Below are 15,628 nucleotides of genomic sequence, written 5' to 3'. Positions count from 1 at the left end.
GCAATCACATTCACGGTGGGGAAGGGAAACATTGGAGTCATTGTATTTAAAATATGTAAAAACACTACTTTAGGCGCACATGAGCTTATACTACAGCAAGGCAGTAAAATGAATAATTAAACTGAAAAACTCCATATGATGCTGGTTTACCTATGTGCTCCAGTACCAAATGGCAATGGCTGTCTGCAAAGCATTTCATTAGACAGCAGTCCTTTGTTTGAAAATGAAAGAACTGTTTTAAAAAATTCATGTGTTTTGAACTAGTCACTATCCATTCTAGGAAAACAGATATGAACTTCGATACCAAACAAATGCAGGCAATCAAGTCTTGCATTACGTAAGGCCTGCATGATTTTCCATTAATAATTATAAAATATTTACACAGCAGAAATCGATGTTACAGACACACAAATAATACAACATTCTTGCCCCCAAAAGCATTATGAAGCAGGCAACAAAGAAGAATGGCCAGGACAACACATGGGCTTTTGTGTTACTAATGATGAGAATAGGAGAAACAAGATTTCATGAATTAGGATAATTTAAAGGTTGCGGGGGGGGGACAGGGCAAGTGTTGGTGGCGGGTGAGGGCACTTGTCAAAAGCAATAGGGAGAACCTTATCTCGGTTACCCTGACAATAGAAGTTTCTTTTGATAACAGGAGAGGAATTCTAGATTTGGTGGCTCTACTAAGCTTGTGCATGCCATTGATTAGCGGCACACATTGGTTTGGCAACAGAGGGTCTGTTAGCAAACAGTTCCTAGAAACTAACCACTAACTGCCTGGAGTTAGGAAGAAAGTTCCCCTGTGGACATGTTAGTCCACTGCAAGGACTCCTGCAGCTTCTTCTGAAGCATCTGGTAGTGGCCAATATTGGAGAGGGGATACTGTACTACATGGACCTCTGAGCAGATCCAAACGCATAAAGCAATTTCTAATTTCTGGTGAGCAGGCATCAATGATTTGACTCCTCTGAGCTAGGATTAGGGTGTAAACTACTGGGGAAAACGTTGATGAAAAGAGATGTGTCAGGTTTTAGTAAAAAATCATGTCTCTAAACGCTGGAGTGAGACATGCTGCAGTTGTATTCTCCACCAGGAATAGTGGGATAAAAAAAATCTCACTTGGTGTTTACTCCCCAGAGACAATGGGCTTGTCTTCACTACCGGGGAGATCCATGCTGCTGCAATTGCGGTGGGTGTGGATTTAGCGCGTCTAGTGAAGACCCACTATATCGATGGCAGAGCGCTCCCCAGTCAACTCCGGTACTCCAGCTTCCTCAGAAGAGTAAGATAAGTCGACCGGAGAGCGTCTCCCATCGATGCGACGCTCCGTAGTGAAGACAAGCCCAAGGACTCTTGACGATTTTAATTTGGACAAGAGCTCCCCCTTGTGTTCCAGTAAATGTAGTTTCATTCCCATTTCTAAATACAGCATAACCTCAGTTACGAACACCTCAGGAATGGAAGTTGTTCATAACGCTGAACAAAACGTTGACATAATATAGCTTTGAGACTTTACTATGCAGAAGACAAATGCTGCTTTTAACCATCTTAATTTAAATGAAACAAGCACAGAAACAGTTTCCCATCTTGTCAAATCTTTTTGTTTTAATTTCCCTTTATTTGGTTTATTAGTTTACATTTCATTCAGTACTGTACGTGTGTGTGTGTGTGTGTGTGTTCTGCTTCCTGATCGTGTACTTTCGGTTCCAAATGAGGTGTGTGGTTGACCGGTCAGTTCGTAACTCTGAGATTTTACTGTAAATAGGAAACAGCATTATAATACCACTGGTAAGTCTCAGGGAGAGCTACCCTTGCATAGCCCATTTTACCTGTGCAATGCAAGGGTCCCACAGTTTGTCATCATTAATACCACGTGCAATACACTATCTGGGTCCAACTAGATGAACAGCAGATAGAGGATCAGCCTGGGTTGATTTTTCTCGATTTTGTTAAAAAAATCATAGCTTGTTTTTTAAATGTGCCACTTATTAAAGGAACCAGACTGAAAGCCTTTGGGACTGAAGTCAGTTCAACACAAGGGTCACAAAAGGGCTAGGAGTGGGCAGAGCCAGGCACAAATAAGCTCGTGTACAGGGTGAATTAAGATGTGCCAGGAAATGGGCTGACACAGTTTACATCCCTCCTGGAGCAAGAACATAAGGGAGAGAGTCACAATGCTGTGCTCCTTGGTCAGCACAACTACGTACAGACCCTTTCAAAGGGCAGACAACCAAGTACCAGTCTAGCCTATATACTGCAGCCTCCCTTCAGGGCAGCAACCTTGCCTTTTTTATAACTTAGCAGAAAATGATACACACTAGCAATATGAATAATAGAGCAGGATGATTTGTACTTCCTAACATTCTGCACTGTTGCAATGCACGTGTTAAAAGCACAAGTCAGAAAATTCTGTTATAGTCCCAAAGTAACCATATCATTGGCCATTTCATGCACATGCAGTAGTTTACTTGAATGTATATGGTGTTAAGTTACATGACATGTTATAGGTGTTGTAGGAACAATCAATTTGAATTTCCAATTAAAAACAAATTAGAAAAAGAAAATCAGAAATTAGAAAAAAGAAAAATTTTCTGCGTTCAGAGGTACAGGTGGTCACCATTCCCATTTCACATGCATTGGGCCCTTCTTCTTACAGAGCAGAAAAAAATTACAACAAGTGACACTGCAGAGCCCCAGAAAGGCCAGTGGCATTTGAAATAGCCCCCTTCCAACATCAGTTAAAATGGCAATGAAGGAAAGCTACATGTTCTTACAAAAAAAAAAAAAAAAAAAAGCCAATTGGACTTGCATCTAAATCTAAATCCACATTTAAAATGTCCTTGAGAAAGATGCAGTGTGAAACATGGGGGAAATCACAAGGACACTCTGGGAGAAAGACAAATGGGGTGGGGAGCGACGATGGAGGTAGGCATTACTGGCAGAGGGGAAAAGCAGGGACAGCCAGAGCTGTCCAGGCCAGTTAAGTCTTGGGTGTATGCCAAAGAATCATACCACTAACATTCTGGAACACCCACAGACTTGTACACAGTGGTGAGCCAGAAAGTCCTTTAGGACCTGGAAAGCAACAACATAAATATTTTCACAAGCCCAGCTACTGACAGAGAGGATTGCCTTGATTCAGCTGACCAGTAGTGCAAGCTTGCTGTCAATTTCACCAGCTCAGATGGCTCGCAGCTCCTACAAGGGGTCAGACTGTTGAAGCTGACAAAAACATTATTTCTGTAAATCCAAGAGGGACTGAAAAAAAGGACATTCCTGAATTTCAGCTACACACAATTACCTTATTTATTTATAAATCAAAGTGTGTGGTGTTTATTCACATGATAGTGGACAGTACATGATCATGGTGGAGCAGCAACAGTTAAAAAAAACACTAATCTTGCCACTTTAATTATAGGCAGAGCTGGCAGTAATGCCTACAGTTAAGCATGCCTATCACTTCCCACTGTTAGCTCCTGTTTTCAGTTGTTTATAACTTTGCCAAACTTTAATAATTTGGGCTGAAATTTGCCACGGGTTTGCGCTTCAGGATGATTTTTTTTGGAATGTTACGGCACTAATGGTTGAGTCATTTCCAACAACACGTTTAGGGGAAAACAGAATTTTTTATAATAGTTTTTTGTTTAGTATTTTATCCCATCATTTTTTGAAGACTTCTAGTTCTTCCACATTTTAGGGCAAGAATATGGCATTTGGCAGGAGAGTCCTAGAGTTTCCGGATGCTTTTCGCGGTCCCCATGAAAATGCATCTAGATTTGGGCAGGTGATGAAATCTCCATTTACAAATGCTCAATGGAAATGTTCAGAGACTTGCTACTAAAATCTACAAACATTTTATCTGCACTGACCTATCTGCACTGAGCATGTTCCCCAGGATCACACAGCTTAAGCTCCAGATTTAATACGGCAGGAACAGCTGCCCCTTTAGTCTAAAACAGTGATTCTCAACCTATTAACCATTGTGGGCCACATATGCAGCTCTCTCTGTGTTACGTGGGCCGCACGTACACAAAATCTATACTACATGTATCGCTCTGAGAACGTCACTTGGGCTGCAGCTGTGTGCTAATTGGGCCACAAGCGGCCTGAGAACCACTGGTCTAATGCAGGGGTAGGCAATCTATGGCACACGTGCGAGCTGATTTTCAGTGGCACTCACACTTGCCCAGGTCCTGGCCACCGGTCCGGGGGGGCTCTGCATTTTAATTTAATTTTAAATGAAGCTTCTTAAACATTTTAAAAACCTTATTTACTTTACATACAACAATAGATTAGTTATATATTATAGACTTATAGAAAGAGACCTTCTAAAAACGTTAACATGTATTACTGGCACGCAAAACCTTAAATTAGGGTGAATAAATGAAGACTCGGCAAACCACTTCTCAAAGGTTGCCGACCCCTGGCCTAAGGGATGAAATGCTGGGTGGGAAACCAAAAGTAGACCAAGATTTCTCGTCTCAGCTGTTCTGATGGCTGCTAGTAAATCTGTGCACCTTCACAGCCCTTATTGAGCAAGGCCTCCTACTCTCACCTTGGGAGTCAGACAAGCGTATTTCCCTCAGTAAGGTAAGTGAGTTGGCACAAGATCACTTCTGGCACAGCTGGGTATAGACCCCTGTCTCACAATACGCAGACCGAAGTCGGGCTGATTACAGTACACTATTATCAAGGTGCTTGATCAAGGTTTAAGGCAGGTCTGCACCAGTGGAGTGACCTAAATTGATTTTAACATATCAGAGAACCTGATCTAGCCTGCAAATATTACATGTAGATTTGCTGCAGTGCTTTCTACCTACATATGAACATAATGAGCTTAAGGAAAAATGGTTAAGAAACAGGAAACAGCAGTTAAGCAATAATTGTAGGGAACAGTATCTTCTCAGAGTGCAGAGAGGTTAACAGTAGTTCATATAATTGGGACCAGTGTTAAGACAATGTCAAGTAAAAAAAATACGGAAATTCTGCATTCAATTACACTGGTGAAACGCAAAGTAAATCAGCTTACATGAACAGAATTACTCTAGATTTTTGCTGACATAAATAACGGAAGAATCTAGACCCATTATTTTAAAAAGTAAGCTTATTCATCTGATACTCAAACATATTAGAGAGACAAGGTTGGTGACGTAATATCTTTTATTAAACCAACTTCTACTGGTGAAAGAGACAAGCTTTCGAGCTATCCAGAGCTCTTCCCGGAGTCTGCTCCACGTAGCTCAAAAGCTTGTCTCTTTCACCAACAGAAGTTGGTCCAATAAAAGGTATTACCTTACCCACTTTGTCTCTCTAACATCCTGGGACTGACATAGCTACAACAACACTGCATAGTCAAAACATATTACATTATTAAAATGGAAATAGGTGTGTGTAAGATTTATGTAGTTTACATTTGCATAGTACTGAGCCAAAGCAATGAAAATACCATAGACTAGTTGGCTTCATGCTTATTCATAAATTTCACTTCCAGATACTTTGCCTACTAAGCCAAGCACCTGAATATGTGCTCAACTTTAAACGCTTGAGTAGTCCACTATCTTCAACGGAAGCTTAAAATTTAGCACATGCTTAACTGTTTCGCAGGACTGAGGCTAGAGTCCATATGACAGCACTATGACTGTACAGAGGAAACAGTGGAATTGACTATACATAGTTTTCCGTTGTGTTTATGTGGGTCTTTTATACAGCAAGAGAAGAGCAAAAAGAGCATTAAAAAACAAAAGAGAGAGGAAAATGTGACTTTTGAACAATAAAAATTGGTAGGAGGATCAGGGGTGGGTGTAGAGCTTGACACTACTTTTAACTCTCTCACACAAGATTTCAAAAATGATGGGTCTGTTTAATATTTAATTTGATGGAAACTTATTTTTATAAGTTTAAATATGTTGTCTGAACTAGCTGACAGGGATAGTCTATTTTTTCTGTTTAACAACTTCAAGGACATTGCCAGTGCTACGAGACCAAACCTGCCAACACACACACGCGCGAGTAGTCTTTAATCACAGACGCAGCTTCGCTGAAGTCAATGGTGCTATTTACATAAGCAGAAGGTTTGCAAAATCAGGTGCTTTAATATTATTCTTTATTCATGTTAGAGTAGCTCTAATCAGGCAGTGCCCCATTTGTTAGGCACCACACAAATTCATAAATGGCAATAAATGCCCTGAATAATTAATAAGTGTGAGTTGTTTCTCTGAGTAAACATTTATGTAGGATTGAAAGACAGTTCATATGGATTTAAATGCACTGTGGGACTGAGCAGCAGAATGGCTAATGAAATTTTACATGCCTGATGTAATGTAATGCTCATTGCCAAAAACAGTCTAAACAACTAATATATCAGATGGACTCAGAAACTGTGGGCTTCTCCGAGGAAACAGGCTTGGGAGTCCTCATGGACACAGCTTGATGAAGCGCTCCCAGAGTGCAGCAGGAAAGCAAAGCAATGCTCAGATGCACCACAGAAAAAAGATTCAAAATCTGTAATCCTGAATGTTAAAATCATTGAATGGCTCATGAAGATTTTATATGTTGTTTTGATACTATTATTCTTTTCCTTCTGACTACTGGGTGCAAGCAGAGCTCTTTACTATAACATGATAAATAATGATTCTTTGTACTTCTTTAGTATCTTCCACTGAGATTCAAAGTGATTCACAAACGTTAAAAAATTAGGCTCAAACCTATAAAGTCCTATGCACATGCTTAACTTTAAACTGTTCATAGTTCCTAGCTCCACTTAGTCCAACAGAACCAGTCAAGTGAAATCCTGTTTTTGCAGGATTGAGGTCTTACTCTTCATAATCGGGGACTTCCCATGTACACCCCCTTAAACTCCCCCATCCGCCCCGCCCCAGCTACATGCAGTGTCAACTAGTTACATCATTGCAGTGTTGCCAATTTAGTAATTTTCCAACTTCCCCCCCCGGGTGACCAGACAGCAAATGTGAAAAATCAGGACGGGGGTGGGGGTAACAGGAGCCTATGTAAGAAAAAGACCCAAAAATCGGGACTGTCTGTATAAATCGGAATATCTGGTCACCCTATCCCTCCCTCAGATTCAAACACCCCCCCCTAATTTCAGTTCCTGACTCTGCTCACAATACACATGTGAAGAAGTTGAAATATTATTCTATTCTGCAGATAGGGTAACTGAATCACAGAAAAGGAAAGTGAACTTTCCAACAGTTATACAGAAATACATCTTCTAAATCACACTTTTCCTGTACACAAGATCATCCTTCCCTGCATGTGGGGCCAGATTATCAGCAAGTGTATATCACCATAGCTTCAAAGGAACTGCTCCAATTTATGCCAGTGAATCTGGCCCTATCTCTTTCCCAGATTGCGCATTCCAATATATAGTGCAGTGTGTACTGTGCTTAAATTTCAGTAAAGTTATATATTGTAAGAGATATAAAAAAAAGTCTATATAACAATGGAAAACACCCCCACTGGAATCCTGTGACCAGTCAGGCTACTTCAACTTGTAAAAGACTTAGTGGAGAGTAAAAGATGGATAAAGATGAATAAAACTTTGGTATGGAACTTACATGTGCAAAGAGGTTACAAGAACTCAAAATGTCTAGCCTAAAACCCTCAAACAGGTGTCCTTGTAAAGTTACAGCCCCACACTAGTTAATTCTGAACAGGGCAAAGTGTTTTGTTATTAAGGAGACTGTACTGAAGAATCTTAAAGACAGATTTTGCAAAGGACGTTAGAGAAAATAAAGTAAACTATGGCATCTTAGCCCGATATTTGTGCTGACCAGCAGTCATGTTACCTTGTCTCATGAAGAGGTGGGCTTGGTCAGTATTAGGATGAGAGATACCTCAAAGGAAATGTAGGTGCTATGGGGAAGTAGCAATTTCAATTCAGCAGATGGCAACCTCTCCTTTAAATCAATATCCAAATGATACCACGATACGGGATTAGATAGCTTTGTATTGCTCCGGTGCCATCCTTCAGATGAGCCGTCAAACTAAAGCTCTGGCCGCTCATGGTCATGAAAGAAACAGGGCATCTTATTATAAGAGCAAGCATGTTAACCCTGCTTCCTGGCTGAAATTCCAAACTCAGGTAACTAAACTCTACTTATCTAGAACGTCTTCTGTTGTTCCAGTCGGATATGGTACTTTACTGTGTCTTCTACCTTAAATTGTTGTGTAGTTATTGTGTGTTGTTAAGCAACAGCCATGATGCACCCAGAAGTGGCTTCATTTCAGTGGTGGAATAAGTAATTCCTACATTTGTTATCTACCTCACAGGGGAGTTGTGAAGCTAAGTAATATTTGTGAAGTGCTTGAGGTCCTCTGAAGACAGTAAAAAACAAAGTACTATTAAGATTAGTACAATCTGTTGAATATGCTGTCAGCTCATACTCCCTAGTCTGGCACCTTTTCCTATCAGCAGCTTTCTTGATCCAACAAATAGTTACACTCCCATTTCATTCAAAATAAGGTCACTTCTATCTATTTATATAGCTGCTAACTCCCTTCATGTAGTGTGGTTACCATAGCTCCCATAACCAACCTGAAAAAGCTCTTTATTCTTTGTATGGATTTCTTCCAAAAAAGCTATGGCAGGTCAGAGGTGAGGGCCATCACAGAGGACTGGGGAGGGGCTGGTTTCTTTCCATTTTATTTTGTAACAATATTGCTTACACCTTGCCCACTCCTTCCCCCTGGCAAGTTATGTTTTGTTTTGTTTTTTTACTCCACTTAAACATTGATATTACAGCTGTTTCACAACTTCCATTCATGAGAAAAGAAAAAAAGGAAAATAGAAAAAGGAATAAAGCTGTCTGGTTTCTGACATTCCGTGGGAAAAGGAGGGAGAACACTGCAAATGCAACTAACATATGTAAAAAAGAAATAGTTCAGAATGTTAATCTGCAGTAATTGACTCTACTTGATTGGGGGAGGAGGAAATGCTCAAGATTGGCATAGGATAAAAGCATTTTTAGATCTATCAAAGACAATTTACACTTTTAAGATTGCTAACACACTCTGGAGTTGGAAACATATGCTTGTTTCCACGTTCTTTTGCAAATTGCTGCTTTATCTTCAAAAAAACAAACAAAAAAAAAATCACACACCATGAACTCAAAGTAACAATAGTCATACTTCTGTAGAAAATATGCCCAGTACGTCCCTAGCATTAATGTCTTAAACTAGCTATAATGCATTTATTGCTGTGAAATTAGAAGTCAGTATGTGTTATTGTTTTAGTGGCCAGTTCGAAAAATAATACTGGGTATAGTATAAACAGTGTGCCTGGTGGTACGTATTTGCAGAGTCAGGCCTGTAAAAGTATTTTATTCCTGAAAGTTGTCAGCACTTTTCAGCACAAAACACCCTTCGTATATCAAATTCTGCACTCAGACACAACGCACAAAGAAATGCCCTGTTGAAACAAACTGACAACTTACTCTCCTGTATCTCAGGATAGTAGTACTTGGCCTTTGGTACATGCCAGCTATTCCTAAAAACCAAACTGCTGTCAACATTAAAACAAGATGTTCTAATAAAACCAAATACACACTTACTTCTGCTTGGTGGGGAAGAATCAGAGGGGACTGAAACTATTTTTTTCAATATAGGAAATAAAACTTACCAAACCAACTCAGCTCGAACAAAAAGACTGTTTCAATAAAATATCCCTTTTATGCATGAGACAATGCTGGCTACATAGAATAGCACAATTTATTGCCCAAACAAGGTCAAGAACAGTTTATTACATTTGTTACTTCCCTGAGGTGAATAAAATTCAAAGCCTACCCAAGCTGCAATTTCAGCAAAGAATCAACACACTGCTGAACAAGTTGACTTCCATAGTCACACCAAGTTCTGAGAGCAGAAATTAGGAGCTCTACGGGCATAAATTCCTCTCCTAGAAATCGCACTTCCCAGTAGTATTGTTACACTGGAAACTAATTTTATTTTCCTCCTGAATTTGACTTTTTGATACTGTAGCCAAGGGGAGCTCAGCTACATGCTTGTTCATTTTATATTTATGTAGATGTCAATCAAAAAGGGGAAAAAAGCTGTCTTTCAAGATTGTTTGTTCATTGGAAGTACCCTATTCTGACCCAACAGAGGGGAAGCCTGCTTCCCTTAATAATACACTTGGAAATTTAACTCTGCCCTTCACCATGTCCCACATCTTCCCTTGAACCTTTCAGAGTGATCTTCAGCCCAACAGACCATTCCACAATCTTTAAGTGAAATACTAATGCAATTGAATATCTTACCATTACATTCAAGTCTGCAGAAAATGACCTCAAGTAAGGAATGAAATGCACAGAAAATACTTGCACGGATGTATCATAAGCTAAATTAACAGTAACCATGTCATATTTTCATCATGTAAATGGCCTTGTGTGATAGATCAGGATTAATGATAATAATACCTAGCTCTTATACAGGACTTTTCATCTGTTAATCTCAAAGCATTTTACAAAGGAAGTCAGTGTCAACAGCCTCATGTCACAAGTGAGGAAGCTGCAGCACACAGAATTAACATGATCACCCACCAGGCCAGTGACAGAGCCAGGAGTAGAACTCCTGAGTCCCAATCCAGAGTGTTACATATAATTCATAATCATACAATCATACCATCTAGTCCAGTCCCCTGCACTCATGGCAGGACCAAGAATTATCTAGACCATTCCTGACAAATACTTGTCTAACCTGCTCTTAAAAATCTCCAGTGATGGGAGATTCCACAATCTCCCTAGCCTAGGAAATTTATTCCAGTGCTTAACCGCCCTATTAAGAAGCTTTTCCTAACGTCCAAACTAAACCTCCCTTGCAGCAATTTAAGCCCACTGATTCTTGTCCTATCCTCAGAGGTTAAGAACAATTCTTCTCCCTCCTCCTTGTAACAACCTTTTATGTACTTGAAAACTGTTATGTACCTTCTCAGTCTTCTCTTTTCCAGACTAAACAAATCCAATTTTTTCAATCTTCCCTCATAGGTCATGTTCTCCAGACTTTTAATCATTTTTGTTGCTGTTCTCTGGACTTTTTCCAATTTGTCCACATCTTTCCTGAAATGTGGCACCCAGAACTGGACACACACAATACTCCAGTTGAGGCCTAATCAGCATGGAGTAGAGCGGAAGAATTACTTCTTGTGCCTTACTTACAACACTCCTGCGAATACATCCCAAAATGATGTTCACTTTCTTTGCAGTGTTACACTGTTGACTCATATTTAGCTTGTGGTCCACTATGATCCCCAGATTCCTCTCCGCAGTACTCCTTCCTAGGCAGTCATTTCCCATTTTCCCAATCATAGTTCACATTGTGAAGCCCCAGGGCTGTTTTAACTTGTGCTGGCAATAACTGACTACTATGGGTCATTCTGAGTGTCTGGGATTGCTGGAATGCCATGCTTTCTGGCACATTCACTCATACCCCAGCACGCCCCTAAGATGGGGCGAGATGGGGTGACCTCAGGAGCAGGGGAATATAGTTATACCAGTTTTACTCCAACCACGGAGTCCCATATGCAAGGGGAATCCCTAACCGTCTGTTTAAGCCAGCTTTCTGCTTCCTTTGCACTGCCAAGGTAATGGGAATGGTACACAGCTAAGAATCCTGTCCATTGTCTCTGACACAGTGGCTGGTTGAAAGGGTCAGAGGAGAGAAAGGTAACTCTCTAGACACAGAAGGTTGTTCCTCATTGTAATTAAACTCAACTGATGCCTATCCAGTCTAGTAGTTGTTGAATGTCAGATTAGATATGCCATGAATATACTTTTTGTTGTTGCTGTCGTGGGATTTTCAGTCTCCATTTTTATTAAAAGATAAGCTCATTCATTATTATTATTTGAATTTTTGACTGTTTGGAGATGAAGCCACTGTGGAAGGAAAAGCAACCTTCTGACCTTTTGTGGAGCTATTGTTTCTCCAAGACTAATTGAGAACACTCATTTTAGGCAGCCCTGTAATAAGTACAACCAGATCCTGGCTGTGGTCAGTAACAGCACAGGAAAAGTTGACTGAGTGGTGGTAGGAACACGGGATCTCACATTTTACCTTCCCCTCGAAAAGCAGATTTGCATGCATCTGACATTAGAAAACATGAAGGCCAAGATTTTCAGAAGAAACTAGGGATTTCGGGGCACCTCCATTTTTGGATGCCCAGAATGAAGCATCTTCAAGAAGTGGGAGCTCAGCATTTTGTGAAAATGAAGCATCTTAAATGTGCCATAAGTTGAGCACCCAAAATCACTAGTCACTTTTGAAAACATTAGAACAAAAACAAAGACGCTACATTAGAACTAAGAGTCATTTTTAATCAGATTAGGATCAGTCTCCCTCCCTCCCACTTTCTGCACTACTAAATCTTCTGCAAAGCTGCAGAATAGTGAACACTGACACATAATTGGCTTTCTGTGGTACAAGAAACTAGAGCATTATTTTCTTGCTATTTATATTTCCATTCAATTTATCTTTCAAGACAGGGATGCGATTTAAATGATAAGCCCCTAAAGTAGACAGGACAGGTGAAGCTGCTACTCTCTGTAAAGAAGGTGGATTTGTATTGCTTCCGGGCCCACATATGCATGCTTAGGACTGTCTATAAGGTTCACAGGTGATAATAAACAAGATCATTTACTCAAAACAATTACTTACTGCAATTTTCCACAAGGTCAAGAGCAACATTAGTAGCAATATCCATCCCAGTGTTTATGTATGACTGGCAGTTTTTCAGAGACGATAGAGAAGAATCCACACAGTTGAACGAAATCACTGAACCCCCAGGCATCTTGAAATAATTACCTTTGGAAATAACAGAAAAGGAGTTTTAGAGATAAAGCATTTGAAAAAGAAATATAAGTACAAACATCCAACTGAGAGTCCCAACAGCTCTAATCACATGTTGAAGAGCAGGGGTGAAGAGCCCCACTGAAATCAATGGAAGCTTTGTAAATGACTTCACTGGAGCCAGGATTTCACCCCAGGTACACCAAACATCTGTGGTGCAACGCCAAATAGCACTACACTGCAGAAAGTGGCTTGTGGCTTTCACATTCTCACTGAAGGTAAAATGCCCACTGACTATAAGGGCTGTTTTGACAAACAGGCAGCCCTCAGAAGAAACAAAGAGTTGTCACTTATATAGAGACCATCAAACAAAGGACATGACTCTGTCCCAAGAATGCATTCACCAGTAAAATTATCCAATGCCTACAGTGAAAAAGAGTGATGTGTCTATATTACCAAAAAGGTCACAAAATTAACAGTCAGTGCTAGTAGCACATTCGGGTTGCTGATAGAGACACACAACAGTAATATCTAGTTTTTGCCACACAGTGAACTTTTTTATTTGCAGACAAAGGACCACTGCAATTTGCATTGCCATAGTTACTGCAGCTCTACCACCAGCAGCCTAGCTCTCTCATTGATTCACTGCCTTCCCTCTGTTGGTACATTGGCTGCCACACAAGCTCTTAAGTGACTTTTCCCACCTGTAATGGGATTGCTTGCTTCTACAGTTATGCTCCATTGCTCGTCTATATTTTAGTCGTCTGTTTTCCAACCTGAAAAGTTCCAGTCTTTTTAATCTCTCCTCATACGGAAGCTGTTCCATACCCCTAATCATTGTTATTGTCCTTTTTTGTACCTTTTCCAATTCTAAAATACATTTTTTGAGATGGGGTGACCAGAACTGAATGCAGTATTCAAGCTGTGGGTATGCCATGGATTTATATAAAGGCATTATGATATTTTTGTCTTATTATTAAGGGTAACATTTTGTCACAGAAATTTTTCATCAGAGTCACACATTGATCATAGGCAACAAACAGAAATTCACGAAAGCCCGTGACCTGTCCATAGGGGAGGGGAATCGGACAGTCCAAGCCCCACCAGGGGAGCAGGGGTGGCTGAGAGCTGCTCCAACCCTGCCAATGCCAAAGAAGTCTCAGAGGTCCATTAAAGTCACGGAACCGTGACCTCCATGACAAAATCATATCCCTACTTATCTATCCCAGGGGTCCCCAACGCAGTGCCCGCATCTTAATGTGCCCACATCCTGGCCCCGGGAGAGCACCCGCCGAAATGCGGCCAAATTTCAGCAGCATTTCGGCAGGGATGCCTCTCGATGATGTTGCTTGCCGTCGACAAGTGACGTCATCGAGATGCGTCCCTGCCAAAATTTGGGGGCGATGCCTCTCGATAACGTCACTTTCCGTCGACATGTGACGTCATCAAGAGGCGTTGTCCCTGAATTTCGGCAGGGATGCATCTCGATGACGTCACTTGTCGACAGCAAGTGGCATCATCGAGAGGTGTCGCCACCAAATTTCGGCGGCATTTCAGCAGGTGCTCCACCGCCGCAATGGTCCTTTGTCTGGCGCCCGCCAGACGAAAAGGTTGGGGACCACTGATCTATCCCTTTTCTAATGGTTCCCCAATTTTTGTGTAATCTGCAGGGCCCTACCAAATTTACAGCCATGAAAAACACATCACAGACCATGAAATCTGAGATCTCCCCTCATGAAATCTGGTCTTTTGTGCGCTTTTACCCTACACTACACAGATTTCACAGGGGAGACCAGTGTTTCTCAAACTTGGGGTCATGACCCAAAAGAGAGTTGCAGCAGGGTTGCAAGGTTATTTTGGGGGGAGGTCACAGTATTGCCACCCTTATTTCTATGCTGCCTTCAGAGCTGGGCAACCGGAGAGCAGCGCCTATTGGCCAGTGCCCACCTCTGAAGGCAGTGTCCAGCCAGCAGCAGCACAGAAGTAGGGGTGGCAATACCATATCATGCCATCCTTCCTTCTGCGCTGCTGCCTTCAAAGCTGGGTGGCTGGAAAGTGGGGCTGCTGACTGAGGGCCCAGCTCTACAGGCAGCAGTAAGGGTGGCAATACCATACCAGGCCATCCTTACTTCTGCACTACTGGTGGCAGCTCTGCCTTCAGAGCTGGATTCTCAGCCAGCAGCCGCCGCTCTCCAGCTGCCCAGCTCTGAAGGCAGCAACACCAGCAGCAGCAGTGCAGAAATACAGGTAGCAGTACTGCAATCCCTCTACAATCACCTTGTGACTCCCCCCAACAACTCCTTTTTGGGTCAGGACCCCTACAATTACAACACAATGAAATTTCATATTTAAATAGCTGAAATCATGCAATTTATTATTTTTTAAATCCTATGACCATGAAATTTACCAAAGTCGAATGTAAACTTTATCAGTGATGATTTTATGTTTTCTTCCATGTCGTTGATAAAAACGTTAAATAGTACAGAACCAAGAACCAGTCCCTGAGGGACATAACTGCTTGATGACAATTCCCCAGTACAGTTACATTTTGAGACCTATCAGCTGGCCAGATTTTAATCAGTTTAATATTTGTTATGTTAATTTTATATCCTTCTAGTTTTTTAATCAAAATGTTGTGTGGTGCCAAGTCAAATGCCTTACAAAAGTCTAAGGCCACGTCTACACTACGGGATAATATCGAATTAGCTAAAATCGGTTTTATAAAACTGATATTATAAATTCGATTTTATGTGGCCACACTAGGCACAGTAATTCGGCGTTGTGCGTCCATGGTCCGAGGCTAACGTCGATTTCTGAAGCGTTG

General features: G+C 41.1%; 1 protein-coding gene across 4 annotated transcripts in view; it reads right to left on the bottom strand.

Moving 5' to 3' along the window:
• The window catches only part of NSMCE2 (NSE2 SUMO ligase component of SMC5/6 complex), a 265,984-nt gene that overhangs the window by 247,318 nt on the left and 3,038 nt on the right, over window positions 1–15,628 (bottom strand). For all 4 annotated transcript variants that reach the window (XM_075063236.1, XM_032783338.2, XM_032783336.2 and 1 more), the window contains exon 2: window positions 12,673–12,819. In XM_075063236.1, the coding sequence (XP_074919337.1) occupies window positions 12,673–12,805 (133 nt within the window). In that variant the 5' untranslated portion in view covers window positions 12,806–12,819. The remainder of the gene's footprint in view (window positions 1–12,672; window positions 12,820–15,628) is intronic.

Source organism: Chelonoidis abingdonii, chromosome 2 (assembly GCF_003597395.2).
Source record: "Chelonoidis abingdonii isolate Lonesome George chromosome 2, CheloAbing_2.0, whole genome shotgun sequence".
NCBI lineage: Eukaryota > Metazoa > Chordata > Testudines > Testudinidae > Chelonoidis > Chelonoidis abingdonii.
Note: the sequence above shows the minus strand (reverse complement) of the source record. Positions and strands in the feature narration are given on the sequence as shown.